Source organism: Crotalus tigris, unplaced genomic scaffold (assembly GCF_016545835.1).
Source record: "Crotalus tigris isolate CLP2741 ecotype Arizona unplaced genomic scaffold, ASM1654583v1 scf7180000017666.379230911805:20528666, whole genome shotgun sequence".
Taxonomy (NCBI): Eukaryota; Metazoa; Chordata; class Lepidosauria; order Squamata; family Viperidae; genus Crotalus; species Crotalus tigris.
This window is the reverse complement of record NW_024096552.1, coordinates 5,919,640-5,947,474: the sequence shown is the minus strand read 5'-3', so window position 1 is coordinate 5,947,474 and position 27,835 is coordinate 5,919,640. Positions and strand designations below refer to the sequence as shown.

The window sequence follows — 27,835 nt, the reverse complement described above, 5'->3', positions numbered from 1 at the left end:
CTAGTCTAAAGAAAAGAAGAAATAGGGGAGACATGATAGCAGTGTTCCAGTATCTGAGAGGCTGCCACAAGGCAGAGGGGGCCAGGTTGTTCACCAAAGCACCAGATGGAAGGATGAGAAACAACGTTTGGAAACTGATCGAAGAGAGAAGCAAGTTGGAATTGAGGAGAAATTTCCTGACAGTGAGAACAATCAACCAGTGGAACAGCTTAGCCCCCCAGAAATTGTGGGCGCTCCATCACTGGAGATTTTTAAGAGGAGATTGGACATTCACCTATCTGAGACAGTATAAGTCAGTAGTGGCAAACCTATGGCATGGGTGCCAGAGGCGGCACTCAGAGCCCTCTCTGTGGGCACACACGCCTTTGCCCCAGTTCTAGGCCTTCAGCTAGGTTTTATAAAATCTTGTTGCTTTAGGCCTCCGCCGCCGTGTGCCAAAAAAAAAAGGTACAATCAATCAATCAATTTCAACTTCTTGAGGGAAAAAAAAATCTAGCAAAGTTGGAATTGATTGATTGAACTTTTTAGTCCCACCCAGTCTGCCGTTACCACTGCAGCCATGCCCACCCAAATGGGCCACGCCCACCCAGCACCCGACGATACATAAGTGGGTTTTGGGTTGCAGTTTGGGCACTCGGTCTCTAAAAGGTTCGCCATCACTGGTATAGGTTCTCCTGCTTCAACAGGGGGATGGAGTAGAAGACCTCCAAGGTCCCTTCCAGCTCTATTCTATTCTATTCTATTCTATTCTATTCTATTCTATTCTATTCTATTCTATTCTATTCTATTCTATTCTAGGAGAGAAGCAACCAAGAACTAAGGAGAAATTTCTTAACAGTGAGAACAATTAACCAATGGAATGGCTTGCCTTCAGAGGCTGTGGTTGTTCCATCACTGGAAGCTTTTAAGAAGATATTGGACAGCTATTTGTCTGAAATGTAATAGGGTCTCCTGCTTGAGCAGGGGGTTGGACTAGAAGACCTTCCAACTCTGTCATTCTGTTTCCAGTGATTGAAAGTGGACTAGAAGCTGGGTCACACAGTCCAGCTCCTTCAGTATCACTCCCTCACTGGTACCTTTAAACACAGCACATGGAGGAAATTCTTACCTACACAGGAAATAAACCATTCTATTAATTATAGCTTTGTTTCAATGGAAACAGAATGATTTTGCCATCTTGGCTCACCTACCTCTCTGCCTACCCTCAGCTTGGAGGTTGTCAGCTCCTTAGGCAAAGACGGATCCTCTTCTTGGCCATTGATTACAGCTTTCTTTACAACACGTTCGCTTCCCATTCATTATCATTGTTTTAATTGAAGCCATGTTTTTTAAACAAGGAACAAAGTCAAGTGGGGACAGAGAGCCGGGTGACTTAAAGGAATTAACTCTGACTAATTGGTGCCTGGAGACAAAGCCATGGGGAAATCAGGCCATTCAAAAGGAAATCAGACTGCATTTCCAAGTAGCTCAACCAAGACAAAAGAGATGATCAAGGGACTTGGGTAAAGAAAGAACACGTGTGTTGCCACCGATGGCTCAGTCAGTTCGGTCCTCTCCCTGTGCAGGTCTCTAGGTAGGCCAGTCCAAGTATCAAACAAGGGCCATCCCAGGCCAAGTGGGACATTTGCAAAACCCTGCCACAAGGAATGGAGAACTATCAGAATGGACTGGCAAGATGGAAATGACCATCAACTGACAACAGAAGTTCTGCCCTTCTCTGACACATTTTTATAAACCAGATGTGGTGGTAGCTCAAAGAAGAGATGATTTTTCTGGAGTTTGGACTACAGCAGTGGTGTGAACCTATGGCACGTGTGCCAGAGGCGGCACTCGGAGCCCTCTCTGTGGTCACACGTGACGTTGCCCTAGCCTCGCCTCCCCCCGTGACCCTCTCTTCTCCAGCAGCCCCCCAAAGGAGAGTCGCCCCTGAGCATGGCCCACGCAGAGCAGCGCAGCCAAGGACATGGCAGCCAGGCAGCGTAGACAAGACTGTGCCCTCCACGTATTATCATATTTGGTGGACATGTGGGAAGGCAAAGGCTTATTGGAAAAATATACATATGTGGTTAGAAAAAATATTGGGCAAACAAGTGGATTTTAAACCTGAACTTTTTCTACCAGGCATTATGCCTGAAAAAACTAATAAGCAGAAATTATATTTAACTTTACACATCACCACAGCAGCGAGAATAATTTTTGCACAATACTGGAAGAACGAAGGATTGCCATCAGAGGAAGAAATAATCAGGAAAATATTGGAATGTGCAGAGATCGACAGATTAACTATGAGGTTGAAAGACAAAGAAGATAGAGACTACTATCAAATTTGGAATTTATTTTATTCTTGGTTAGAGAAAAGAATGAAGGATTAGGAATTGAACATGTATTAGCTTAGCAAACTCCAGACAACTTGTTGATTGGAAAAATTAACATATGTTGATGAAAAAATAATTAATAATAAAAAAAGACTGTGCCCTCACACCCCATTGTGCACAGCTGATGCTGCAGGGCAGGGGCAGAGGGCGTGACCACCATAGGGCTATGAGGCTGCCTGGGTGATTGGCGGGCCCTGGAGGCGGTGAGTGGCCCTGCGGGCAGGCAGGACAGGGAATGGGAGGGCGGAGCAAGGGCAGGGTAGGGGTGAAGCGGGGGCAGGGCCAGTTTTTGGGCACTCGGTCTCTAAAAGATTTGCCATCACTGGACTACAATCTTCCATAAAGCCCTGCTGGGAGGTGGTAATGCAGAAAGTGGCATTTCTTGTACAGGTAGTCCTCCACTTACGACCACATTTGAGCCCAAAATCTCCGTTAAGTGAGACATTTGTTAAGGTGAAGCTTGCCCCGTTCTACGACCTTCCTTGCCACAGTTGTTAAGTGAATCACTGCAGTTGTTAAGTTAGTAACACAGCTGATGTCAATCTGGCTTCCCCCCATAGACTTTGCTTGTCAGATGGTTGCACAAAAGATGATTACATGACCCCAGGACCCTGCAACCGTCATAAGATACGAACCAGTTGCCAATCCTCTGAATTTTGATCACATGACCTTGTGCATGTTGCAATGGTTGTAGGTGTGAAAAAACAGTCATAAGTAAAACAGTAATTGTGAGAGGGACCTTGAGCATAGCTGCGGCCATCTTCCTTATTCATTTTCGGTTGACACATTGAAAGGAGGGAGGTGGGATTGCCAGGTGCTTCTTTGCTAGACTAAATAAACTTTTGTCCTGTGGGAACCAAGGTCATCGGCTGCTCCCAAGACTGCAGGCTGGGCGTTGCATAAAAAGCCCGCCAAGAAGATGTATTGGGGAACGTAGTTGTTTGCATAGGCTTAGGGGTGGGATTTCTTAACTTTGTATGGAGGAATTGTTACGTGTGTCTTCAGACTTGGTTTCACTTTTGACATGCCGATACTTTGTAACTAATAAACATGCTCTTTGAGGAATTTCCAAGCCTCCGAGTTCTACTTTATTTGTCTCTTGTCTGTCAGAACCTTGGCATCTCGTGGACAATCACTTAACTATGAGCCAGCAGTATGCAGCAGCAGCCAAAAAAGCTAATAAAATCCCGTATAAACAGGCATAGAATCAAGAACACGCGAAGTATTAGTACCACTTTATAAAACCCTGGTAAGACCACGCCTGTCATACTGCAGCCAATTTTGGTCACCGTATCACAAAAAAGATGTTGAGAGTCTGGAAAAAATTCAGAGAAGAGAAACTAAGATCAAAGGCTTGAAGACTAAAACATACGAAGAACGGCTGCAGGACTTGGATTTGGTTAGTCACTCTAAAGCACAGGTCAGCAACCTGCGGCTCCAGAGCCACATGCGGCTCTTTGAGCCTTCCCCTGTGGCTCCCAGCCTCCTCTGCCTTTGCAGAGAGAGACAGAGACAGACAGAGGCAATTGCGCTTCCCTGCTTCTCTCTCTCTCTCTCTCTCTCTCTCTCTCTCGGTGTGTGTGTGTGTGTGTGTGTGTGTGTGTGTGTGTGTAAAAGAGAGTGTACTCACAGTGTTCTCCGAGTAGCTGAAAAGCTTACTGGGTGGAGCTCCTCCCTTTGCTGCGTCTCTGCAGGAAGCAGGAAGCAGGAAGGGCAGGAGAGAGCTAGCTAGCCCAGCTAGGTTGATTCAGGAATTCTGGGAGTTGAAGTCCATGAGTCATAAAAGAGACGAGGTTGCCTACCCCTGAGCTTGTTGGACAACAGCTTGAAACTTGCCAGGTGAGCAGCAGATAGGAGGGGGGGGAGAGAGAGAGAGAGAGGGAGGGAGGGAGGGAGAGAGAGAGGAAAGAGAGAGAGAGAAAGAAAGAGTGGGGGAAGAGGAGTGGCAGACCAAGGGCAGATAGAGAGAGAGGGAGGGAGAGAGAGAGACAGAGAGAGACCCTTTTGACATCTAAAATGAAGATAACACTGCATATATCCTTTTTTTTAACCTCTCTGTGTGTGTGTGTGTGTGTATGTATATATATATATATACATACACACACACACATATATACATACACACACATACATACACACACACACACACACACACACACACACACACCTATAATAAAGGTAAAAAAGGATATATGCAGTGTTATCTTCATTTTAGATGTCAAAAGGGTTTTGCGGCTCCCGGTGTTTTGTTTTTGGTGGGAAACGGGTCCAAGTGGCTCTTTGAGTGTTTTGGGTTGCCTACCCCTGCTCTAAAGAAAAGAAGAAATAGGGGAGACATGATAGCAGTGTTCCAGTATTTGAGGGGCTGCCACAAAGAAGAGGGGGTCACGTTATTCTCCAAAGCACCAGAGGGCAGGACAAGAAACAATGGTTGGATACTGATCAAAGACAGAAGCAACCTGGAATTAAGGAAAAACTTCCTGACAGTGAGGACAATTAACCAGTGGAACAGCTTCTCCTGCTTGGGCAGGGGGCTGGACTAGAAGACCTCTAAGATCCCTTTCTATTCTATTCTGTTCTGTTCTGTTCTATTCTATGTCACTTTTTTGAGTGCTGTTGTAACTTTGAATGGCCACTAATTTGAACTGTTGTAAATTGAGGACTACTTTTATGCTGGGCATGTATTTTGCCATTGATCTCTTCCCCTCATGGAATAAAAATGCGATGGCAGCTTTCCATCGATGTGTTTGAATGCTTCTCTTTAATTTGAACACACAGGTGCAACCTCAGAAACCAATTTAAAAGTGTGGAACAGAAGGTCTCTTGCAAGATTAAAAAAAAAAAGTTAATCTGGTGTTAACCAGTGCCAGCCACATGAATCAGCAAAGTAGATGCAACACGCAGGATCCTTTCCTTCCCAGCCACCTGTTAATTTCTTGAGATAATATTGATCCGTTCCTGTTTGGGAAGCATTAATTGAAAGCCTAACCACCATGAGATCAGCAGCAGCAGTAGCAGCAGCTCCTGCAATCCTGGAGCGCCCCAGGCCAACATGGGTAGCAGAATCCCAGAGTAATAATAATAACAACAACAACAACAATAACAGTAATAATAATGACAAAAAAGTCTGGATAGTGGATGTGGCAGTGCCTGGAGACAGCAGAATAGATGAGAAAGAACTGGAGAAGATAACAAAATACAAAGACCTTCAAATAGAAATAGAAAGACTGTGGCAAAAGCAAGCAAGGGTAGTACCAATAGTCATAGGCGCCTTGGGTGCAATCCCAAAACAACTGGAGCACCACTTGAACACAATTGGCATTGACAAATTCGCTATTAGTCAATTGCAATAGGCAGCCTTACTAGGAACTGCTTCCATCTTGCGACGATATCTGTCATACCATCAAACATCCACATCTGCCTATCCCAGGTCCTGGGTAAGGACTCGATAGGTAGACAAAATGCCAAATTCAGTCTGAACATCTGGCTGACTGTGCGATGATCCATAATAATAATAATAATAATAATAATAATAATAATAATAATAATAATAATAATAATGATAATAATAATGATAATAATAATGATAGTCATAGGCTCCTTGGGTGCAATCCCAAAACAACTGGAGCACCACTTGAACACAATTGGCATTGACAAATTCGCTATTAGTCAATTGCAAAAGGCGGCCTTATTAGGAACTGCTTCCATCTTGCGACGATATCTGTAATACCATCAAACATCCACATCTGCCTATCCCAGGTCCTGGGTAAGGACTCGATAGGTAGACAAAATGCCAAATCCAGTCTGAACATCTGGCTGACTGTGCGATGATCGATAATAATAATAATATAAAAAAAAATTGGAAGGGACCTTGAAGATCATCTATTCCAAGTCCCTGCTCAGGCAGGAAACCTATACCATTTCAGACAAATGGCTGAGTTTGAAGGGGACCCTGAAGGTCTTCTAGTCCACCCCCAGTCTCCCCCCCACCCCCGCCCAGTGCAAGGAATCTGACACCCTTCTGGACAAACAGCTGTCCTCGTCACTTTCCCACGCTCTGTCGTCCTTACCCGCGGACACCCAGGAGGTCTTGTGAGCGTGCGGGTGTGTCGCGTCGGGCCAGCGCAAACGCAGTCTGACCCTCCGGCGACCTAGCTGAGGGAGGGGAGGAGAGCAACACCGGCGGTGCTGGTGGAAGAGGCGGTTTGAGCCCAATCTAACGGGTGGGGCGGCCGAGGAGAGCCGCCTGTTCCTTTAATTTGCTCCGTTCCTCCTCGCTCCATACTTGGAAACCGCATCTTCGCAAGCAAGACCGCGTGGTTCTCTCGGCGGAGGGGGGTGGCCGCTTCGGGAGGGGGGCTGACGCAGAAATTCTCCCTCCCTTCTCGGGTCTCTTCCCCACCCCACCTCTCCGCTCCCCAAATCCACCCTCGGTGGCAGCCGCTTCGCCAAGCAGCCGCGATGTCCTCCGAGAAAACAGGTGAAGCCCCTCTCTCGCGCGGCGGAGACATGGGGGGAGGGGAAGGGGGAAAAAGCGCGGGGGATCGCGCGTGCGTGTCTGCCGCGGAGACTCCCCCCTCCTTCCCCCCCCCCCAAGCCCGGGCAAAACAAGCCGGAGCGCCCTGGGCTAGCAAATGCCACGCATGTATTCCCACGCAGTCCGGAGGTGCGCATTGGCGAGGGAGGCAGGAGAGAAGCGGTGGCATGCACGGGATCGGTGGTGGGGATGAGAAAGCAAAGGGTGCATTTTCAGGGTTATCAGGAAGAGGGCCCGCTGCGATGCCCCGTGTCAGGGACCGGCTCCCGGTCCGCAGACGGCCTTAGGTCTTCATCTGGAAATCTAATACGGGGGTAGGGGAGCGGAGGGGGGGAGCGGTTGTGTCTCTGCAAGGATCTGCCGCACGTGGCGTGCAGCAGATGCCACCCCTGGGAAAGTGTTTGGGGTGGAGTGCAGAATATTGCCCGCCCCCCCCAAAAAAACAGCGTCCCAGCAGGGTCTGCGAAATGGGATAAGGCCCGGGTTTTGCGGGTCCGCGGGGTTATGCACCACAAGGTGTGTTGCGAGGCGAAGAGGTGACAGCCTAGTCAGATGTTTGCGGGGATGTCATGGATACAAGGGCTAGCACATGTGTGCATGTACGTGGGAGAGAGAGAGAGAGGGAGGGAGAGAAAGAGATGCAACGTTCTCTGTGTGTAGGTGACACTTTCTGTGGCAAAAACCAAAACCAAACCATGTTTACTACCTGGGCAGATCCCAAGGTGTGACTCTACCGTCCAGGTGAATGGGAGGGTTGCTTGGGATGTGTCGTTAAAGCATGTGCAGTTGTGTATGAGATTATGCAGGTAGGGGAGAGTGACAGTGGGATGATGTCATGATAGACAGAGGCCTGGAAAAAAAAAAACCCTGGAGCATTTGGTTTAAGCTTCGGAGGTTTCATAGGAAATTGTCGTATCCTTGATTGTCGTCTGGAGAACCGGGGTTGAAATATGCAGACACTACGCTTTGGAGTGGGAAGCAGATGGCACTTGGCTGAGGCTGTGTATGAGGAATTGGGTAGGACCGTCTGTTTGTATAGGATTGGGATTTCAAGCAAGTGGGCGCTGAAGTGTCCTGTGTGTGTTGCAGTTTGGATGTTGTTGTGAGAACGTGGATGTTGAAGGGACTGAGGGGAGTTGTTGAGGACATCTGGCAGCGTGGAAACATTTGTGGAAAGTCTGCCTGGGTTTGCAAACATGATAAGCTAAACTGTAGTTGGTGAGTTCTTGGTTCAATGTGTATGCAGACTCAGACTCTATGTGAGAACCTGAACAACTGGGGCTAAGTGAACAAGCCAATCTGGTTCAATGTTTGCCACACATATCTGGGTTCACTATGCATTTGGGATGTGCAAATAAGTGTGCACATAAGAAGAGAGTGAGGGAGAGGATCTTAAGTCAGCCTAAAGAATTGGGAATCCATGCATCTAAGTGCCTTATGAGGGGATATTGTTGAAGAGAGAACAAAACTTGTGAATGTTGGGAAGAACCTTGCTGGCTCAGGCAACCTTGCTGGATTAGTCCACACCGTGTTTTTCCCTGGGGCCAAGTAGAGGTTTCCACTTCCAGACATGTTCTCTTGCAACTGATATTTGAATCTAACCCCAACTTTCCATCCTATAGACCAGTGTTTCTCAACCTTGGCAACTTTAAGATCTGTGGACTTCAAATTCCATAATTCCGTAGCCAGCTACGGAAGGCTGAGAGTTGAGATCCACATGTCTTAAAATTGCCAAGATTGGTAAGTATTATTGTAGGTCCTTGGTAGTCCCAATTGTCTATGAATTTATCCAGGGTCTTTTTCAAAGAGATCCAATTTAATTGTCACCATCAAGTCTTGTAATGATTGCTACAAGTTAATTATGTTCTGTGTGAAGATGTGCTGTTTCCTTTGATCCCTTCTTAATCTCCTTCCAAGCTTCCGCCTCTCCTGTTTTAAGGGACTGAAAACTTTCTCCAGATCAGAGGTGATTTTGTACATCTGGGCCATGTTCTAGCCTTGATCATCTTTTTTCCCCCAATCAAATTGTCCCATATATTCAAGGTATTTTCTCATAGAGGAGATATTTCAATTCCTCCCAGTAATTTTGGTTGCCCTTTTCTGAACTTCTTCCAGCTCTATTACATTCTTTTTTTAAGGAAGTGACCACCAAAACCCTACCCTAGGTTTGCATAACCTAAGAATCACCTTATCAGACAGATGGGTGGCATATAAATTTAATAAATAAAACAGCTTGGATAGGGGGATTTGACTTTGTCAATGTGCTATCCTCTATGACTTCAAGTTTCTTTTCCTAATTCATTATAGACTACACAATGTGGATTAAGATTTGGGGACCTAATTCTTATCATTTTCCTGAAACTGAATGGCAATTGTCATTTGCTGGTCCGCTCACTAACCGTAGTTTATAGAGATCTTTTGCGATCGCTTGTGAGCTTTATTGCCCAAAATGGTGTCTCTCGTGAAATTGTCAGATGCAAGAAACCATGAACCAGGACAGAGTTCAAAAGCACTGTGAGTGTATTCCGTGCAACCTGTTCACAAGAATCTGCTATACCAGTGGTGGCGAACCTATGGCATGGGTGCCAGAAGCGGCACTCAGAGCCCTCTCTGAGGGCACGGGCGCCGTCGCCCCAGTCCTAGGCCTTCAGCTGGGTTTTATAAAACCTTTTCGCTTTAGGCCTCCGCTGCCGTGTGCAAAAAAAAAAAAAAGGTTCAATCAATCAGTCAATTTCAACTTCTCGCGGGGAAAAAAAAGATTTTGCAAAGTTGGAATTGATTGATTGAACTTTTTAGTCCCACCCAGTCTGCCATTACCACGCCCACCCAATTGGCCACATCCAGCCAATGGGCCACACCCAGCCAATGGGCCACACCCATCCAGCACCCGACAATGCATAAGTGGGTTTTGGGTTGCAGTTTGGGCACTCGGTCTCTAAAAGGTTCGCCATCACTGTGCTATATTAACTGTCAATATAAATTGGTGTCAGATAAGAGTCTACGGACTTCAAAGGGAGATGACTTTGGTCTCTTTCAGGGGCACAGAGACGCCAGACTGATGATGTGTTTGACCTGCTCTCTGGCTCAGCCTGTCCATCTACAGCAGGGGTGTCAAACTGCCGGCCCACAGGCCGGATGCGTCATCCGGAAGCCGCACCCACCCCATTGCCAGCAATGGCGAAACTGTCCCAAAACTGTAGACATGTCTGATCTACAGAAATAGGTGCTGTGGTGGCACAGTGGTTGGAATGCAGTATTGCAGGCTGACTCTGCCCACGGCCAGCAGTTTGATCCTGATGGGGCTCAAGGTTGTCTCACCCTTCCATCCTTCTGAGGTCGGTAAAAAGAGGATCCAGATTGTTGGAGACAGTATGCTGACTCTGTAAACTGCTTAGAGATGGCTGTAAAGCAGTGGTTCTCAATCTTTTTAATGCCGCGACCCCCAACCGGTCGTAAGTCGAGGACTACTCAACCGATCGTAAGTCGAGGACTACTCAACTGGTGCAGCACCGTTTGCAGAATGGGACTTTTGGCGGGCTCAGCAGGGCAGAGACAGCCTGGACAATTCCTATTGGCTTTTAAAAGCCAATAGAATTAGACTCTATTCAAGAGAGTTTATTCTATTGGCTTTCAAAAGCCAATAGAATAAAAGGGAGTAGCACAGCTAAGGAAAAGGGGGAAAAAATGGTGGACTGCATTGTTTGGCAACCCCCGTGAAGTGGTCGTTCGACCCCAAATGGGGTCCCGACCCACAGGTTGAGAACCACTGCTGTAAAGCACTATGAAGTGGTATATAAGTCTAAGTGCTATTGCTGTTGCTAAGTCAAGATAGTTTTTGAATAATCACACATGAAGTTCAGGGTTTACACAAACAATACACTACTCTGCAACTCAACATCCTTGAGCTCCTATTTCTTGCATAAGTGTAACAATTGCACAATATAATAATAATAATAATAATAATAATAATAATAATAATAATATAGTTTTGGAAGGGACCTTGGAGGTAATAATAATAATAATAAAGTTGGAAGGGACCTTGGAGGTCATCTAGTCCAACCCCCTGCTCAGGCAGGAAACCCTATACCATTTCAGACAAATGGCTGTCCAGTCTCTTCTTAAAAGTTCCAGTGTTGCAGCATTCACCGCTTCTGGAGGCAGGTTGTTCCACTGATTAATTGGAATAATATCATTAATATCTTACTAATTGGAATAATATTTTATTAATTGGAATTAAAATCTTTAAAAGATTTGAGTGTGTGTATCTGTAGCACATGAACTGTCCTTGGTATTTGTCATATTGGATTAAACTTTTTGACACTTGGAAAAATTGAAGCAATCCATGGTTAGCCATCACACTAAGAAACCCCAGATGCATTTTCCAGAAGCCACACTTAACATGCAGTAAACCTATTAAAAGGTTTTCAAGACTGATCCATTATTGGAATCCTGTACCTTTCAAAGATATATTCAAGATCTCAGAGAATCAACTATAGAGATCATTTATGTTGCTGGGGAAGGAAAAGAGCTACATTATTAAATACAAAAGCCAGTTTAGCTATAGCAATAGCAATTAGACTTATATACCGCTTCATAGAGCTTTACAGCCTTTCTAAGCGGTTTACAGAGTCAGCATATTGCCCCCCCCCAACAATCTGTGTCCTCATTTTCCTGATCTCAGAAGGATGGAAGGCTGAGTCAACCTTGAGCTGGTCAGGATCGAACTCCTGTCAATGGGCAGAATTAGCCTGCAATACTGTGTTCTAACCACTCTGCCACAACAGCTCTTTAGTTTGGTCTAGTGCAGTGGTAGGCAACCTTGGCTCTTTTATGACTCGTGGACTTCAACTCCCAGAAGTCCTGAGGCAGCCATGCTGAGGGGAAAGGGAGAGGTTTCCAAGCTGAGCCATGCTGGCTCAGGAATTCTGGGAGTTGAAGTCCATGAGTCATAAAACAGCCAAGGTTGCCTACCCCTGGTCTAGTGGTTATGCACCAGGCTAGAAACCAGGAAACCATAACTTCTAGTCCTACTTTAGGTTTCATGTGGCCCGCGAAGCCATCCTGGAAACAATGAAGGAACGGCCCCCGCTGCCTTGGCCCTGGCCCAGGCCAGCCAGGAGCCAATGTTCAATTTTGTGGTGGCCATCTTGGCACTTGCCCCGGTGGACCATGCCTTGGCACTTGCCCCGGTCCCACCCCCTCCTGCCAGAAACCCTCAGATCTGTCCCACTCCTGCCCAGGCCCCCACAGGCATCCTTGACGTGAATGATGTAGAACTGGCCACGCCCACCCAGTAGGCTGCACCCACTCTGGCCACACCCATCCGCCCCCCCCCCCAGGGCAACTGCAATGCTGATGCGGCCCTCAGGGAAATTGAGTTTGACACCCCTGAGATAGATAGGTAGATAGATAGATAGATAGATAGATAGATAGATAGATAGATAGATAGATAGATAGATAGATGGATGGATGGATGGATGGATGGATGGATGGATGGATGGATGGATGGATGGATGGACGGACGGATGGACAGACAGATCTGGAAGAGTTAATGAGCTTGAATATAAAAGATTTAAACACAAACTTAAGATTCTATTTAAATGGATGGGATATATAAAGAGATTCACTTTTCTTGGATTGTGCTTTCTAAACTGTAACAGTTTTTGTGGTAGCAGAGGATAAATGAGAAAAGGGCGAGGATGGGAAATAACACGGATTTCATAAGTGTTGGCCCTGTATTGAGTCATCTTTCAATTATTTACCCACTGCATCATTTTAATACTTTTCGGATAAGACCGTTTTATTCCGGAACATTTTCCACAAGGGGCCACTTTAATCCCTGGAATCCTTATGGGTTTTGTATTTGCTTGAGCTCACACACCCCCTCCTCCACCCAACCAGTCTTCTTGTATTATATCAGTGGTGGCGAACCTATGGCACGGGTGCCAGAGGCAGCACTCAGAGCCCTCTCTGTGAGCACGTGCTCCGTCGCCCCAGTCCTAGGCCTTCAGCTGGGTTTTATAAAACCTTTTCGCTTTAGGCCTCCACTGCCGTGTGCAAAAAAAAAAAAAAAAAAAAGGTTCAATCAGTCAATTTCAACTTTTCGTGGGGAGGGGGGAAGATCTCTCAAAGTTGGAATTGATTGAATTTTTTAGTCCCACCCAGTCTGCCATTGCCTTTTAGTACTGTCCATGGGGTTTTCATGGCAAAGATACTGGAGTGGTTTGCCATTTCCTTCTCCAGTGGATCACATTTTGTCAGAACTCTCTGCTATAACCTGTCCGTCTTGGGTGGCCCTGCACAACATACGCTGGATCATGGAGAAAGCTAGGGAGTTCCAGAAAAATATCTACTTCTGCTTCATTGACTATGCAAAAGCCTTTGATTATGTGGATCACAACAAATTATGGCAAGTTCTTAAAGGGATGGGAGTACCAGACCATCTCATTTGTCTCTTAAGAAACCTATATGCGGGTTAAGAAGCAACAGTGAGAACTGGACACGGAACCACTGATTGGTTCAAAATTGGAAAAGGAGTCCGGCAAGGCTGTATACTGTCGCCCTGCCTATTTAACTTATATGCAGAGTACATCATGAGAAAGGCAGGGCTAGATGAATCAAAAGTTGGAATTAAGATTGCCGGGAGAAATATCAACAACCTAAGATATGCAGATGATACCACTCTAATGGCAGAAAGTGAAGAGGAACTAAAGAGCCTCTTGATGCGGGTGAAGGAGGAGAGTGCAAAAGTTGGCTTGAAACTCAACATTAAGAAAACCAAAATCATGGCATCCGGCCCTCTCAATTCTTGGCAAATAGATGGGGAAGAAATGGAGGTAGTGACAGATTTTATTTTTCTGGGCTCAAAGATCACCTCAGATGGGGACTGCAGCCAAGAAATTAAAACACGCTTGCTCCTGGGGAGGAAAGCTATGGCAAATCTAGACAGCATACTAAAAAGTAGAGACATCACCCTGCCAACAAAAGTACGTATAGTCCAGGCCATGGTTTTCCCAGTTGCAGTGTATGGCTGTGAAAGTTGGACCATAAGAAAGGCTGAGCGCCAAAGAATTGAGGCCTTTGAACTAGGGTGCTGGAGAAGACTCCTGCGAGTCTCTTGGACTGCAAGGCGTTCAAACCGGTCACCGGTCAGTCCTAGAAGAGATCAACCCCGACTGCTCTTTAGAAGGCCAGATCCTGAAGTTGAAATTCAAATACTTTGGCCACCTAATGAGAAGGAAGGACTCACTGGAGAAGGGCCTAATGCTGGGAAAGATTGAGGGCAATAGAAGAAGGAGACGACAGAGAATGAGATGGCTGGATGGAGTCACTGAAGCAGTAGGTGTGAACTTAAATGGACTCCAGAAGATGGTAGAGGACAGGAAGACCTGGAGGAACGTTGTCCATGGGGTCGCAATGGGTCGGACACGACTTCGCAATTAACAACAACAACAAGTCTGCCATTACCACCGTAGCCACGCCCAGCCAATGGGCCACACCCACCCAGCACCCAATGATGCATAAGCGGGTTTTGGGTTACAGTTTGGGCACTCGGTCTCTAAAAGGTTTGCCATCACTGTATTATATGTAACTTTTTTAAAAATGAGCAGATCCATTTACACGTCCTTCCTCCCTCCCTCCCCCTTCTCTTCTCTCTCAGGACACTTCCTTTCTCTCTAGAAATAGAAAGCAGGCAGAATCAAGCAAGATGACCTAAAAAATAAAACCCCCACCAAACCAGTTGACCAAAATGAATTCACTCAGTAGGGGGGGGTCCTATTTTGGAGAAAAAGGGGGTCCAAATGTCTTGGGAATGTGGGTTGCCATATAGCAGCTCCTATCTCTCTCTCTCTCTCTCTCTCTCTCTCTCTCTCTGTGTGTGTGAGAGAGAGAGAGGGGGGGGGGAGAGAGAGAGAGAGAGAGAGAGAGAGAAAATATGAATCAATAATGTGGTGGGTTTTTTTTCAAGTCATATCTTAATTTAGATAATGTGCGGTTGATGTTTGCAGAAGCTGCAGTGTAGAAGAGAAGGCTCCCCAGCTATGTTAATTTGTCCATGCTTGATATTTATATATCAAGCCTCCTATCGTTAATTAATATTTTAACACCAAATAGAAAGTCTTGCTTGAGTTGAGCTCAGCTGCTGCTGATTTCATGGATATGTCCGTGCTGCTTTTGGGAAGCAGCGAGGGAGTTGTCTGGCAGACATTGTAATAGTAAGCGACGGGATGTATCATTTAGGATGAACAGTTCACCGAAAATTCAACTTAAATCTTGACATGAGGAAGGGGAAACAGTTGACCTGGAGATGATTGGAAGCAAACTAGTGACATCTCTAGCACAAATGATGATTAATTGTCACAGAATTGGGTTTGGTGGATGGGTCCTTATATCCTATAACAGTGATGGCGAACCATTTAGAGACCGAGTGCCCAAACCGCAACCCAAAACCCATTTATTTATCGCAAAGTGCCAGGGCCACATCAGCATTGTGGTGCCCTGGGGGGGGGGCAGGGAGGCGCCTCTGAGTGCTGCCTCTGGCACGCAAAAACCGGGGGTGCAAAAATAGGCCATTGTGTTGCAAGATGCAAAAACGGCCGCCACCACACCGTGGGGTGCAGATACAAGAACAAAGCAGGGCTAGTGAGTATCACGCAGGCCCTAGCCCCGCCCCATCTGCAGTGCATGCGTGCTCACAGCCCCGTGCGCGCATGCATGCATGTAAAATGCTTTCCCCTCCCTTTTCTTCCAGTCCACCAATCGACAATGGTTGGTGACCTTTGCTCTACCATCTCTACTTGATCTTGCTAGTCGGCCGCTTCGTCTCCTTTGTGCTGGGCGAGTCTCCTGCTCTGGGTGGCGGTGGCGGCCTGATGGACCTGCTACTGCTGCTGGTGGCACGCATGCCAACAGAGAGCGCTCTGAGTGCTGCCTCTGGCACGCGTGCCATAGGTTCGCCACCACTGTCCTATAATAATGACTGAAGGCAAAAAAAAAAAAGCATGGTTTGGCATAGCATATACTTTATACCAGAGGTCTCCAACCTTTTGGGCTCCAGGGAACAGTTACGTGGAGGGGGGTTTTTCCGTGGACCGGAGGGTGCGTGATTTTGTGTGCTGCCTGCATCCCGCAGATGGGGCATTGCTTGTTTGTGCGGACCGGTTGCTGGTATGTCGCAGCCCAGTACTGGTCCACGGACCGGGGGTTGGGGACCCCTGCTTTATATGATCAACCTAAAAATTCGTACCTTGATGTTTGGCATTTTGGAACTTACCTGGAGCTACACATGGACATTCCTCGACCCAGGAACAGTCCATAACCTAAGGAAGTTTGGGTTTTTCCTTGCATTGATGAGAATAAACTCTCAGTAGAAAAGAATCTCTGTAGCTCAGATTGGACTGTGATGACGTGCTCTGAGTTTCTTGCAAAGGTTTCATTACTCAACTAAATAACATCATCAGTGCGAAGGCGCATGAGGTTTGCTTCCTGTTTATGTACAGTAGTTTGTCCTGCCAGCGTTGTTCAGGGTGTGATTTCAGACCAGTCTGCCATCAGTAGATACATAGAGATAAACCACATTTACACACCATTCAAAAAGAGGCCATAAAAAGCTTAGCAGGAAACGGGAGGACCAGAACAAATCCTCTCCTGCAACTAATAAGCAAGGATTAACACCAAACAATCAAGCAAAAAATAACACCCAAATCAAGGAACTACCAAGGACAAAAACTACATCCCAACTTAAGTGAAATCACTGCAGTTGTTAAGTCAGTAATGCGGTTGTTAAGTAAATCTGGCTTCCCCATTGACTTTGCTTATCAGAAGGTTGCAACATGTGATCACGTGACCCCAGGACACTGCAAACCGTCATAAATACTTGCCGGTTGCCAAGTGCCTGAATTTCTATCACATGACTACGGGAATGCTGCGACGGTCGTAAGTGTGAGGTCTGGTCATAAGTAATTTTTTTCCAGTGCCATTGTAATTTCAAACGGTCGCTAAATGAATGGTTGTAAGCTACCTGAGGTAGGTTTTATCTACCGGTTTTGCTTGCCTCTGCCCAGCATCTGGCATGTCTTTCCATTTGCATCGGGTTGAAAAAGGAGAATGAAATTGCTGCACAGGGAGGGAGCTTCTTGGATGGCCCTGATGGGATTGCTCCAATTCCAGGTTCTTGTCCTGAAAATGAAATGAAAATGCACCTAGGAGACAAATTGACCCCATTGATGTGAGGCAGTTCCTTCTATCACGGCAATATCACAGGAAAGAGAGCTTCCCGGCAAAAGATTAAATGCTCACTTAGTCCAGCCTCCAGAAGTCTCAGCCTTTAAAAACAGCAACCTCCAGAGTTGTGAGTCAAAGTTCCTCAATCACGGCCTCTTCTCAAGGACAGTATTTAAGGTTCTGCTGTGTTGAAGCTGGAGGATTTGCAAAAGGGTGGGGCAAACCCCCGCCTCCTTCACTTTTGGAGGGTTTTTTTTTCCTTCTTGGGAATTTTTTTTTCTCCCCTTCAGGAAAATTGATAGATAGGATAGAGAAAATCGATGTTCAAGATTCAAGCACACTAAAAATCTTTAAAAATCAAAAGATTTTTAAAAGGAAGATGAAGTTCACCCCTCAATTATTCCTATTGGGTATCTTTGTGGATTTAAATGACAAAGAAACTACTTTAATGTTGAATTTATTAACTGCAGCAAGGTTATTAGTAGGCTCGTATTGGAAGAAGTTGCCTACTTTAGAAGAATGGATATTTAAAGTTTCTAACTTTGCAGAAATGGCAAAAATTTCTGCTTATTTGAAGGATCATACACAAGAAAGATATATTATTGTATGGAGAAGATGGATAGATTATATTCAGAAAAAATATGGGATTATAAAGTTTCATTTATTTTATGAGTAAATTTTATAGTAACTGTTGTAGAGATTTGTTTATATGACTTAATTTAAGGGGAGTTAAAGGTTAACTTTTTTCTTTTTTCTTTCCTTTTTTTTCCTTTTTTTATTATTGTTAACCTTCTTATTAATAACCCTGTATTCTGCTCTGGGAAGTGAGGGGGGGAGGGTTGAGGGTGGGTGGGTGGGTGAGTGGGTGGGTAATGATAATATAGTTATGGCAAATGCTTGGGCATTTCCCCTATGCTGCGTTCATGTGTGTGAGAGGGATGAGAGGGGAGGAAGGAGTAGGGAGGAAGTAGGATGGTTAGAGGAGAAGGGGAGGGGAAGAGAGTAGGAGGGGAGGAGAGAAAGAGGAGGGAAGTAGGGAAGGTTTAGAGAGGGTGGACGCAGCCTGGGGGGAATGGGCAGGCGGTACCAATGGTTAATTGTATTTAAAAAAAAAAAGATTCAAGCACACTGTTTACGATCAGCTTAAAGTAGTGCTTTTGACTTCGGTTGCTTGCAGCTTGGGCTGGACCAGTGATGGTGAACCTTTTAGAGACCGAGTGCCCAAAAACCGCCCCGCTTGCCTGCTCCGCCGCCTGCCCCTGCTCCATTCCCACTCCGCCTCCACCCACTCGCAGGGTCACTCACCACCTCCACGGCCCACTGCAGATCGCCTAGGCGGCCCTGTAGCGCCATGGCAGCCACACCCTCCACCCGCACCCAGCAGCATCATCTGCATGCATCAGGACGCGAAGGCGGAGTCTTGTCCCTGCTGTCTGGCTGCCATGTTCTTGGCTGCGCTGCTCCGCGCAGGCTGTGCCTGAGGGCAACTCTCTGAGGGGGGCTACTAGTGAGGAGGGGGCCGTGGCGGGAGGCGGGGCTGGGGCAATGGCGTGTGCCCACAGAGAGAGCTCTGAGTGCCGCCTCTGGCATGCGTGCCATAGGTTCACCACCACTGGGCTAGACTCTGAAGTTAGGGTAGCCTTTCTCCTGTTGGTTTCTGGAAGGCTTCTCCTGGACCGATCGGGTCGACCGCCGTCTCTCCAAGGTCCCCGGGACTTACTTCCTTCATTGCCACTTCTCCAGGGCGGTTTCTGGCCCATTTAGGGTCCCCTAACAGGAAGAAACTCAGCTGGAGGGCCCGGAGTCCTCAACCCCTCGACTGCTGTGTTGCGCGTAGGACCGGAAGTCTGAAGCTGGAGGATTTGGTGTCATCATTATGGGCCATCATTTATTGTTACTCATCTGCAACCCTAATATGGTACAAGGTAGTCCTCAACTTACAACATTCACTTAATGACCGTTCAAAGTTACAACGATCGTTTTCACACTTACGACCATTGCAGCACCCCCACCACCACCATCACAACGATCCAAATTCAGATGCTTGGCCACTGGTTCATATTTATGACTGTTGCTGTGGCCCAAGATCACGTGATCCCCTTTTGCGACCTCCTGACAAGCAAAGTCAATGGGGAAGCCAGATTCACTTAACAACCGGATTACTAATTTAACAATTGCAGTGATTCACTTAACAACTGTGGCAAGAAAGGTCATAAAAATGGAGCAAAAGTCACTTAACTCTCTGGCTTAGTCACAAAAAGTTTGGGCTCCATTGTGGTCGTAAGTCGAGGACTACCTGTATGGGATTGGATCCATGTTCTGGGTGCTCAGTCACACTGTTTCCTGCATAAAGCAGTGTTGGGCTTACAAACAAGAATGACAGGTGACATTTCTTCCAAGCTGGCTTCCCAGCTATAGGCAAATCTTGCCAGACTGAGGAATCTGCTATCTGTGTCTATCTATACCAGTGGTGGTGAACCTATGGCACGGGTGCCAGAGGTGGCACTCAGAGCCCTCTCTGTGGGCACGTGGACCGTCGTCCCAGTCCTAGGCCTTCAGCTGGGTTTTATAAAATCTTTTCGCTTTAGGCCTCTACCGCCATGTGCAAAAATAAAAAAGGTTCAATCAATAAGTCAATTTCAACTTCTCGCAGGAAAAAAAAAGATCTTGTAAAGTTGGAATTGATTTGAACTTTTTAGTCCCATCCAGTCTACCTTTACCACCGCAGCCACGCCCACCCAATGGGCCACACCCACCCAATGGGCCACACCCACTCGGCACTCGATGATGCATAAGTGGGTTTTGGGTTGCAGTTTGGGCACTCGGTCTCTAAAAGGTTCGCCATCACTGATCTATACTATATTCAGTGAACTAAAATTGGAACAGAAATTTCCACCGTAACTCGGTGCAGTTCTAAAGTAACTGGGTTCCATTTTACAACTATTTTTACTGTGGTTGCGAACTGAATCACATGGTCACGAAGCGAATCCAGCTTCCCTTATTAACATTTTTTTTGGTCAGAAACCAGCTGGAAGGTCACAGATGATGATCACGCAACTGCAGGATGCTGCCGCCAGTCATAAATGCGAGCCGGTTGCCAAGCGTCCGAATTGCGATCATGTGACCACAGGGGATAAGTGTAATGGTTGCAAATGTGCATAAATTACTTTTCCTGAAGTCATCAAAACTTTGAACTGTTCTTCAACAGTGGTAAATTGAGGATTATGTATATAAGCAACAGCACCTCCTGGTGAGCATTAGAAGCACAGCTTTTAATATGTGTTATACAGATAGTCCTTGATTTAAAACAGTTCGTTTAGTGACCGTTCAAAGTTACAACACTGAAAAAAGTGACTTAACGACCATTTTTCACACTTAAGACCTCTGTAGCATCCCCTTGATCATGTGATCAAAATTCAGATGCTTGGCAACTGGTTCATACTTATGACCGTCACTGTGTCCTGGGGGGGTCATGTGTTCGCCTTTTGCGACCTTTTGACAAGCAAGATCAATGGGGAAGCTGGATTCGCTTAACAGCCGTGTTACTAATTTAACAACTGCAGCAATTCACTGAACAAGCGTGGCAAGAAAGGTCGTAAAATGGGGAAAAGTTCATTTGACAAATGTCTCACGTGCACAAATGAAGCTTCGCGGGGCACTTGCCCGCTGCTCGCACAAGTAGAGCTGCATGCCTGCTCACTCCCTCCTTCTGTGGCCCGGTTCCGAACGGGCCACAGCCTGGGGATTGCGGACCCCTGTTTTAGAACACTGAATTCCAAATTTTAATTTAATCTGCCTACTTGGCTGCAATAAGAGAGAACTGTAAAGGAGCAAATATGGATAAAGCCAAATGATGTTTTGGGTTCAGCAAGTTGGATTCAGCCTGCATGAAATAATGATAATGAACCTTTTCTGGGTTTATTATCATGCCTAATACATTAGTTGCACAAAGTGAGTTTTGATAGAAGTCTTCTCATTATTTTCTTGGTTTTGTTTTTTTCTGGCTGGGTATCTTTCTGTGGCCTTGTCTGCCCTGTAAAAGATTTTTCCAGAAATTGTCTCATCAGCCTCTTTCCCGCTTCCAGGAAGCATTTGACAGGCCTACATGTGCTTTCTAAAGATTTGCTTCCTGAGAATGCCGGTTTTCCATCACTTTGTGGTTTTCCATCACTTTTCCTTTTCTTGACAAAACTGTGGTTGATTGAAAGACTGGGTTCAAAGTTGTCACTACGAATGGTGGAAGCAAACATTTCCAAGACATTGTGCTGGATCCTCCATGAAATAAGAAACAATGAGCTGTATCAGTCTCCAGAGGCAACGAAAACAATTTGAATGTGACAGTATAACAGAGCTGGAAGGGACCTGGGAGGTCATCTAGTCCAACCCCCCTGTTCAGGCAGGAAACCCTATACCATTTCAGACAAATATTGTCCAGTCTCTTCTTAAAAACTTTCAATGTTGGAGCATACTATGGTATTTCAGACAAGTGGCTGTCCAGTTTCTTTGTTAAAGCCTTCAGTGATAGAGCATCCACAATTTCTGGAGGCAAGTTGTTCATAGGATAGGATAGGATAGGATAGGATAGGATAGGATAGGATAGGATAGGATAGGATAGAACAGAACAGAACAGAGCTGGAAGGGCTGTATGTGGATGTAGTACCATTGAGGACTACTCGCTGAGTATGGTTTGTCAGCCAGCTACAGATCCATCTGGTGGTGATGTTGTCTATCCCAGAGGTCTCCAACCTTTTGGGCACCAGGGACCGGTTACGTGGAGAGAGATTTTTCTGTGGACCGAAGGGAGCGTGGTTTTGTGTGCTGCCTACATTCTGTGGATGGGTCTTTGTGCGGCCCAGTTGCTAGCATGCCATGGCCCGGAATCGGTCCATGACCGGGGGATTGGGGACCCCTGGTCTATCCCACCTTTTTCTAGCTATCTAAGCAGCAGGTTGTGGTCTACTTTGTCAAATGCCTTACTAATTTAGTCATTTTATCAAAGAATGAAATAAGATTGGTTTGGCATGATCTATTTTTTTATTTTTTTATTTTTTTTTTATTAAAAGTTTTACAAATTTATTACAATATAAACCCCCCCACCCCTTCCCCCCTCCCCCACTTCCCAGAGCTGATTACAGGGTAACAAATAAACAAACATAATCTAACTAACATAAACCAACTATACTATCAATCAAAACCATAACACACTTTAATTCCTTCTCAAAACAAACATTAACAAATTAAAACAAAAATAATAATATAATTAAAACTATTAATAATTATCTAAAATCTACTCAAAAGCAAGGTAATACTTTTCAGTTTCATATTTCTTTTGAATATAATCAATCCATCTTCTCCAAACCATAATGTATCTTTCTTGTGAATGGTCCTTCAAGTAGGCGGAGATTTTCGCCATTTCTGCTAAATTAGACATCTTAAGTATCCATTCTTCCAAAGTAGGCAGTGAGTTTTTCTTCCAATATTGCCCCACCAATAATCTTGCAGCTGTTATAAGATTCAACATCAAATTGATTTCTTTAACATCAAAATCTACAATAATGCCCAACAAAAATAATTGCGGAGTAAACTTTATCTTTCTCTTAAAAATCTTTTGAATATTCCACCAAATCTTAATCCAAAAAGCTTTAATATCTCTACAGGTCCACCAGATATGAAAATAAGTTGCATCTAAATTTCCACATCTCCAACATTTGGGCTGTAAATGCAAGACAACTTTTGGGGATCCAAATGCCATCTATAAAACATTTTATAAAAATATTCTCTTAAATTTTGTGCTTGAGTAAATTTTACATTTCTAACCCAAATTGTCTCCCATGTATCCAATAAAATCGTATCTTGAATATTTTGAGCCCATTTGACCATACAATCTTTAACTAACTCCGTTTCAGAGTCCAATTCTATTAAGGCACTATAAATTCTTTTTATATGAGCTCGACTTTGATCTTTAATCTGTTTTACCAAATTCACATTCTCTAAAGTAATACCAACGTATTTCTTCCAGTCCACCAATCTATTTTTGACAAATCCGTGCTGGCTACCGGTTATAACTTTGTTTGCTTCTAGTTGTTCGCAAATCTGTTTTTTGATTATCTTTTCCAGGATTTTCCCAGGTATTGATGTTAGACTGATTGGTCTGTAGTTCCTGGGTCTGTTTCTTTATTCTTTTCTCAAAGATGGGAACCACAGGAGCCCTTTTCCAATCCTCAGGTACTTCTTCGGTGCTCCAGGATTTTTGAAAGATATGGTACAATGGTTCTGAGATAACATCTGCCAGCTCCTTCACAACCCTGGGACGTAATCTGTCAAGTCCTGGTGATTTACAATTGTCAAGGTCGGATAGGTGTTTTCTTACCATTTTCTTGCTTATTTTAATTTTTGTTTTTAGTTTGTCTTTTGCAGTAGGTTTTTTTTTTTTTTTTTGTATGTTGGGCTATAATGTCAGGAAATTTCTCCTTAGTGCTAGGTTGCTTTTCTCCTTGATTAGTTTCCATCCACTGCTTCTTATCCTGCCTTCAGGTGCTTTGGAGAATAGCTTGACTCCCTCTTCTTTATGGTAGCCCCTTAGAAATTGGAACACTGCTATCATGTCACACACACACACACACACACACACACACACACAGACATACACACCAGTCCTTCTTTTCATTAAACTGGACATACTCAATTCCAGCAACCGTTCCTTATATATTTTAGCATCCAGTCCCCTAATCATCTTTGTTGCTCTTCTCTGTACTCTTCCTAGAGTCTCAACATCTTTTTTACATCGTGGTGGCCAAAACTGGATGCAGTATTCCAAGTGTGGCCTTACCAAGGCATTGTAAAGTGGTATTAATACGTGATCTTGATTCTATCCCTCTGTTAATGCAGCCCAGCACTGTGTTGGCTTTTTTGGCAGCTGCAGCACATTGCTGGCTCATATTTAAGTGATTGTCCACTAGGATTCCAAGATCCCTCTCACAGTTACTACTATTGAGCGAGGTATCACCTATACTATACCCGTGCATTTGGATTTTCTTGCCTAAATGTAGGACCGGAAAACGTGTTGCTATTGCACTCAGCCAAAAGGCAAAGAGAGTCTGAAAGTACAGTTAAGCTCTCCTGTTTGCAATGTTAAGCTGAATCCAATTAACCTTCTCATTAAATAAAACTGTGTAATGGCACTCTCAGGTATGTGGTTGCACTTGCATCAGTGGCATTGTTAGCTGGCAACTAAGCTGAGCTTGACACACAATGGCTTAAAGTGCTGAGCTGAGGACCCGAAAAGGGGAAAGGAATGAATTAATTGAACGCAGGCCGCAAAGCCCGGGACTCATTGTCAGAATGGAAGTGTATAAAATTATCTTCTGCTTTATAAGAGGTGAAGTAAATATAGGCAGGAGCTGACAAAAAAGGGGGAAAAAATCCGCAGAAAGCTACTTGCTATTGCCAGCAAAGCAATCCAGCATTCATTTCAGAACATGCCACCCACACCCAGCACAGTGCCAACCTCTTTGCATTGATCGAGCACTTAAGAACTGGCACCTCAGTGCCCTCTTAGTCATGAAGGTTTGTTTTCCAGCACGTGGATGTTTGGAAAAACAGGTATTTGGGAAAACAATTTTCTGCTGGGGTAGTGCCCTTCCCCCTGCTACATTGAGCCCCTTTGTGGTTCAGAAGGGGAAGGGACTCATGTGAGGTATTAAATCAAAATCCCCTGAAGTATTAGTAATCAAAATCACGTGACGTATTAATACTGCCTTATAAAACCTTAGTAAGGCCACACCTGGAATATTGCATCCAGTTTTGATCACCACGTTACAAAAAAAGATGTTGAGGCTTTGGAAAAAGCGCAACTAAGATGATTAAATACCTGGAGACTAAAACATATGAAGAACGGTGGCAGGATTTGGGTTTGGCTAATCTACAGAACGGAAGGACTAGGGGTGACATGATAGCAGTATTTCAGTATCTGAGGGGCTGCCACGAAAAAGATGGCGCTCAACTTATTTTCCAAAGCACCAGAAGGCAAGACAAGAAGCAATGGAGAGAAGCCATCTGGAATTAAGGAGAAACTTCTAGATGGTGAGAACAATTAACCAGTGAAACGGCTTGCTTTCAGATGTCGTGGGTGCTTCACTGCTGGAGGTTTTTAAAAAGAGACTGGACAGCCACCTGTCTGAAATAGTATAGGGCAGTGATGGCGAACCTTTTAGAGACCGAGTGCCCAAACTGCAACCTAAAACCCACTTATGTATCGTCGGGTACTGGGTGGTGTGGCCCATTGGGTGGGTGTGGCCCCTTGGGTGGGTACGGCCAATTGGGTGTGACCCATTGGGTGGGCGTGGCTACGGTGGTAACGGCAGACTGGGTGCAGACTAAAAAGTTCAATCAATCAATTCCAACTTTGCGAGATCTTTTTTTTTCCCTGCGAGAAGTTGAAATTGACTGATTGATTGAACCTTTTTTTTTTTTTTTTTGCACACGGCGGCGGAGGCCTAAAGCGAAAAGGTTTTATAAAACCCAGCTGAAGGCCTAGGAGTGGGGTGACGGCACGCATGCCCACAGAGAGGGCTCTGAGTGCCGCCTCTGGCACCCGTGCCATAGGTTCGCCACCACGAGTATAGGGTGTCCTGCTTGAGCAAGGGGTTGGACTAGAAGACCTCCAAGGTCCCTTTCAATCTGATTGATCGAACATAGTGAAAACAGATTCCCGATTTTTACTTCTCCTGTTTCACCACCTGGATGGGCCTAACAACCAGGGTCTAAACAACTCCCTGAGGCCAAAAATTTGCCTTGGTCGAGGGGAGAAGTTGGCTTGTACAGGTAGTCCTCCACATATGACCAAAATTGAGCCTGAAATGTCAGTTGTTAAGAGAGACAGTTTTTAAGTTGAGTTTTCCCCCATTTCCTGAGGGATTAGAACAGTGGTTCTCAACCTGTGGGTCGGGACCCCATTTGGGGTCAAACAACCATTTCACGTGGGTCGCCAAACAACGCAGTCCGCCATTTTTTTCCCCCTTTTCCTTAGCTGTGCTACTCCCTTTTATTCTATTGGCTTTTGAAAGCCAATAGAATAGACTCTCTTGAATAGAGTCTAATTCTATTGGCTTTCAAAAGCCAATAGGAATTGTCCAGGCTGTCTCTGCCCTGCTGAGCCCACCAAAAATCCCATTCTGCAAACGGTGCTGCACCAGTTGAGTAGTCCTCGACTTACGACCGGTTGAGTAGTCCTCGACTTACGACCAGTTGGTCGAAAGCCAATAGAATTAGACTCCATTCAAGAGAATCTATTTTATTGGCTTTCAAAAGCCAATAGAATAAAAGGGAGTAGCACAGCTAAGGAAAAGGGGGAAAAAATGGTGGACTGCGTTGTTTGGCGACCCCTGTGAAATGGTCATTCGACCCCAAATGGGGTCCCGACCCACAGGTTGAGAACGACTGGGCTAGACAGTCACGTGTCTGAAATGGTATAGTTTCTCCTGCTTGAGCAGGGGGCTGGACTAGAAGACCTCCAAGGTCCCTTCCAACTCTATTCTATTCTAATGACTGGCCCAAGATCACCCAGCTGCTTTTGTCCCTAAGGCAGAACTAGAATTCACCATCTCTTGGGTTTCTAGCCTGCTGCCTTAACCCTGATACCAAATTGGCTGTTGTATTTATTAAGGAAATGCTAATAGGCTGAAATAAAACGAGGTTCCTGGGAGATCAAGAGAGAGAGAGAGAGAGAGAGAGAGAGAGAGAGAGAGAGAGAGAGATTGCATAACTGCATTTGTGCTGGAGTAATTCTGTGTCCTCTCTGCCCTAGCTCTGTGTCTAAATTATTTATTTAATGATTCCTCATGGGGAGAGAAACTACAGGCCTACTTCTGTATCACCGTACTGTATGCCAGCGTGAAGAGCTTTGTCCTTTTTAGAGCTCAGAAAACCTGCCTTGTGCAGGTAGTCCTCGACTTCACGACCACAATGGAGCCCAAAATTTATGTTGCTAGGTGAGACATTTGTTAAGGGATTGTTGTCCCATTTTACGACCTTTCTTGCCACAGTTGTTGAGTGAATCACTGCAGTTGTTAAGTTAGTAGCACAGTTGTGAAGTGAAACTGGCTTCCCCAGTGACTTTGCTTGTCGGAACCCCCCCCCCCCCCAGGACACTGGAATCGTCATAAATAGGAGTCAGTTGCCAAGTGGCTGAATTTTGACCATGTGACCATGGGATGCTGCAAGAGCTGTAGGTGTGAAAAATGGTGCTAAGTCATTTTTTTCAATCCTGTTGTAAACTTTGAACGGTCACTAAATGAACTGTTGTAAGTCGAGGACTGCTGTATTTATGCACAGATTTAAAGAGTTGATTCTTGAAGACTGTATGCTCCTTACTTTTATAATCCAGTGCAATGATATTTTATCTTCCCAACAGCCCTGCAAGGTAGGCGAGGTTGAGAGAATGAGCAGGGCTGGTGCAATATTCTCCCCCCCCTCCCTTTAACTTCCTTGAGCAAAAGGGGTTTCTTTTTTTTTATTGAAAAGTTTTATAAAAATTACAGTATACGCCCCAAAACCCACCCACCCTAAACCCCCCCTCTCCCTCCCCCACTTCCCAGAGCTGAGTACAGGGTTACAAATATAATAATCAAACTCTAACTAACATTAACCAACTATATAAATAACCAAGTCCATAATGCGGTTTAACTCCTTTTCTTCTTTT

At 45.2% G+C, this 27,835-nt stretch overlaps 1 protein-coding gene across 1 annotated transcript in view; it reads left to right on the top strand.

Moving 5' to 3' along the window:
• Positions 1-6,479: 6,479 nt before the first annotated feature.
• PRRT1 (proline rich transmembrane protein 1) overlaps positions 6,480-27,835 on the top strand; it is a 44,341-nt gene continuing 22,985 nt past the window's right edge. The window contains exon 1 of the mRNA XM_039336649.1: positions 6,480-6,855. Within this exon, the coding sequence (XP_039192583.1) occupies positions 6,837-6,855 (19 nt within the window). The 5' untranslated portion in view covers positions 6,480-6,836. The remainder of the gene's footprint in view (positions 6,856-27,835) is intronic.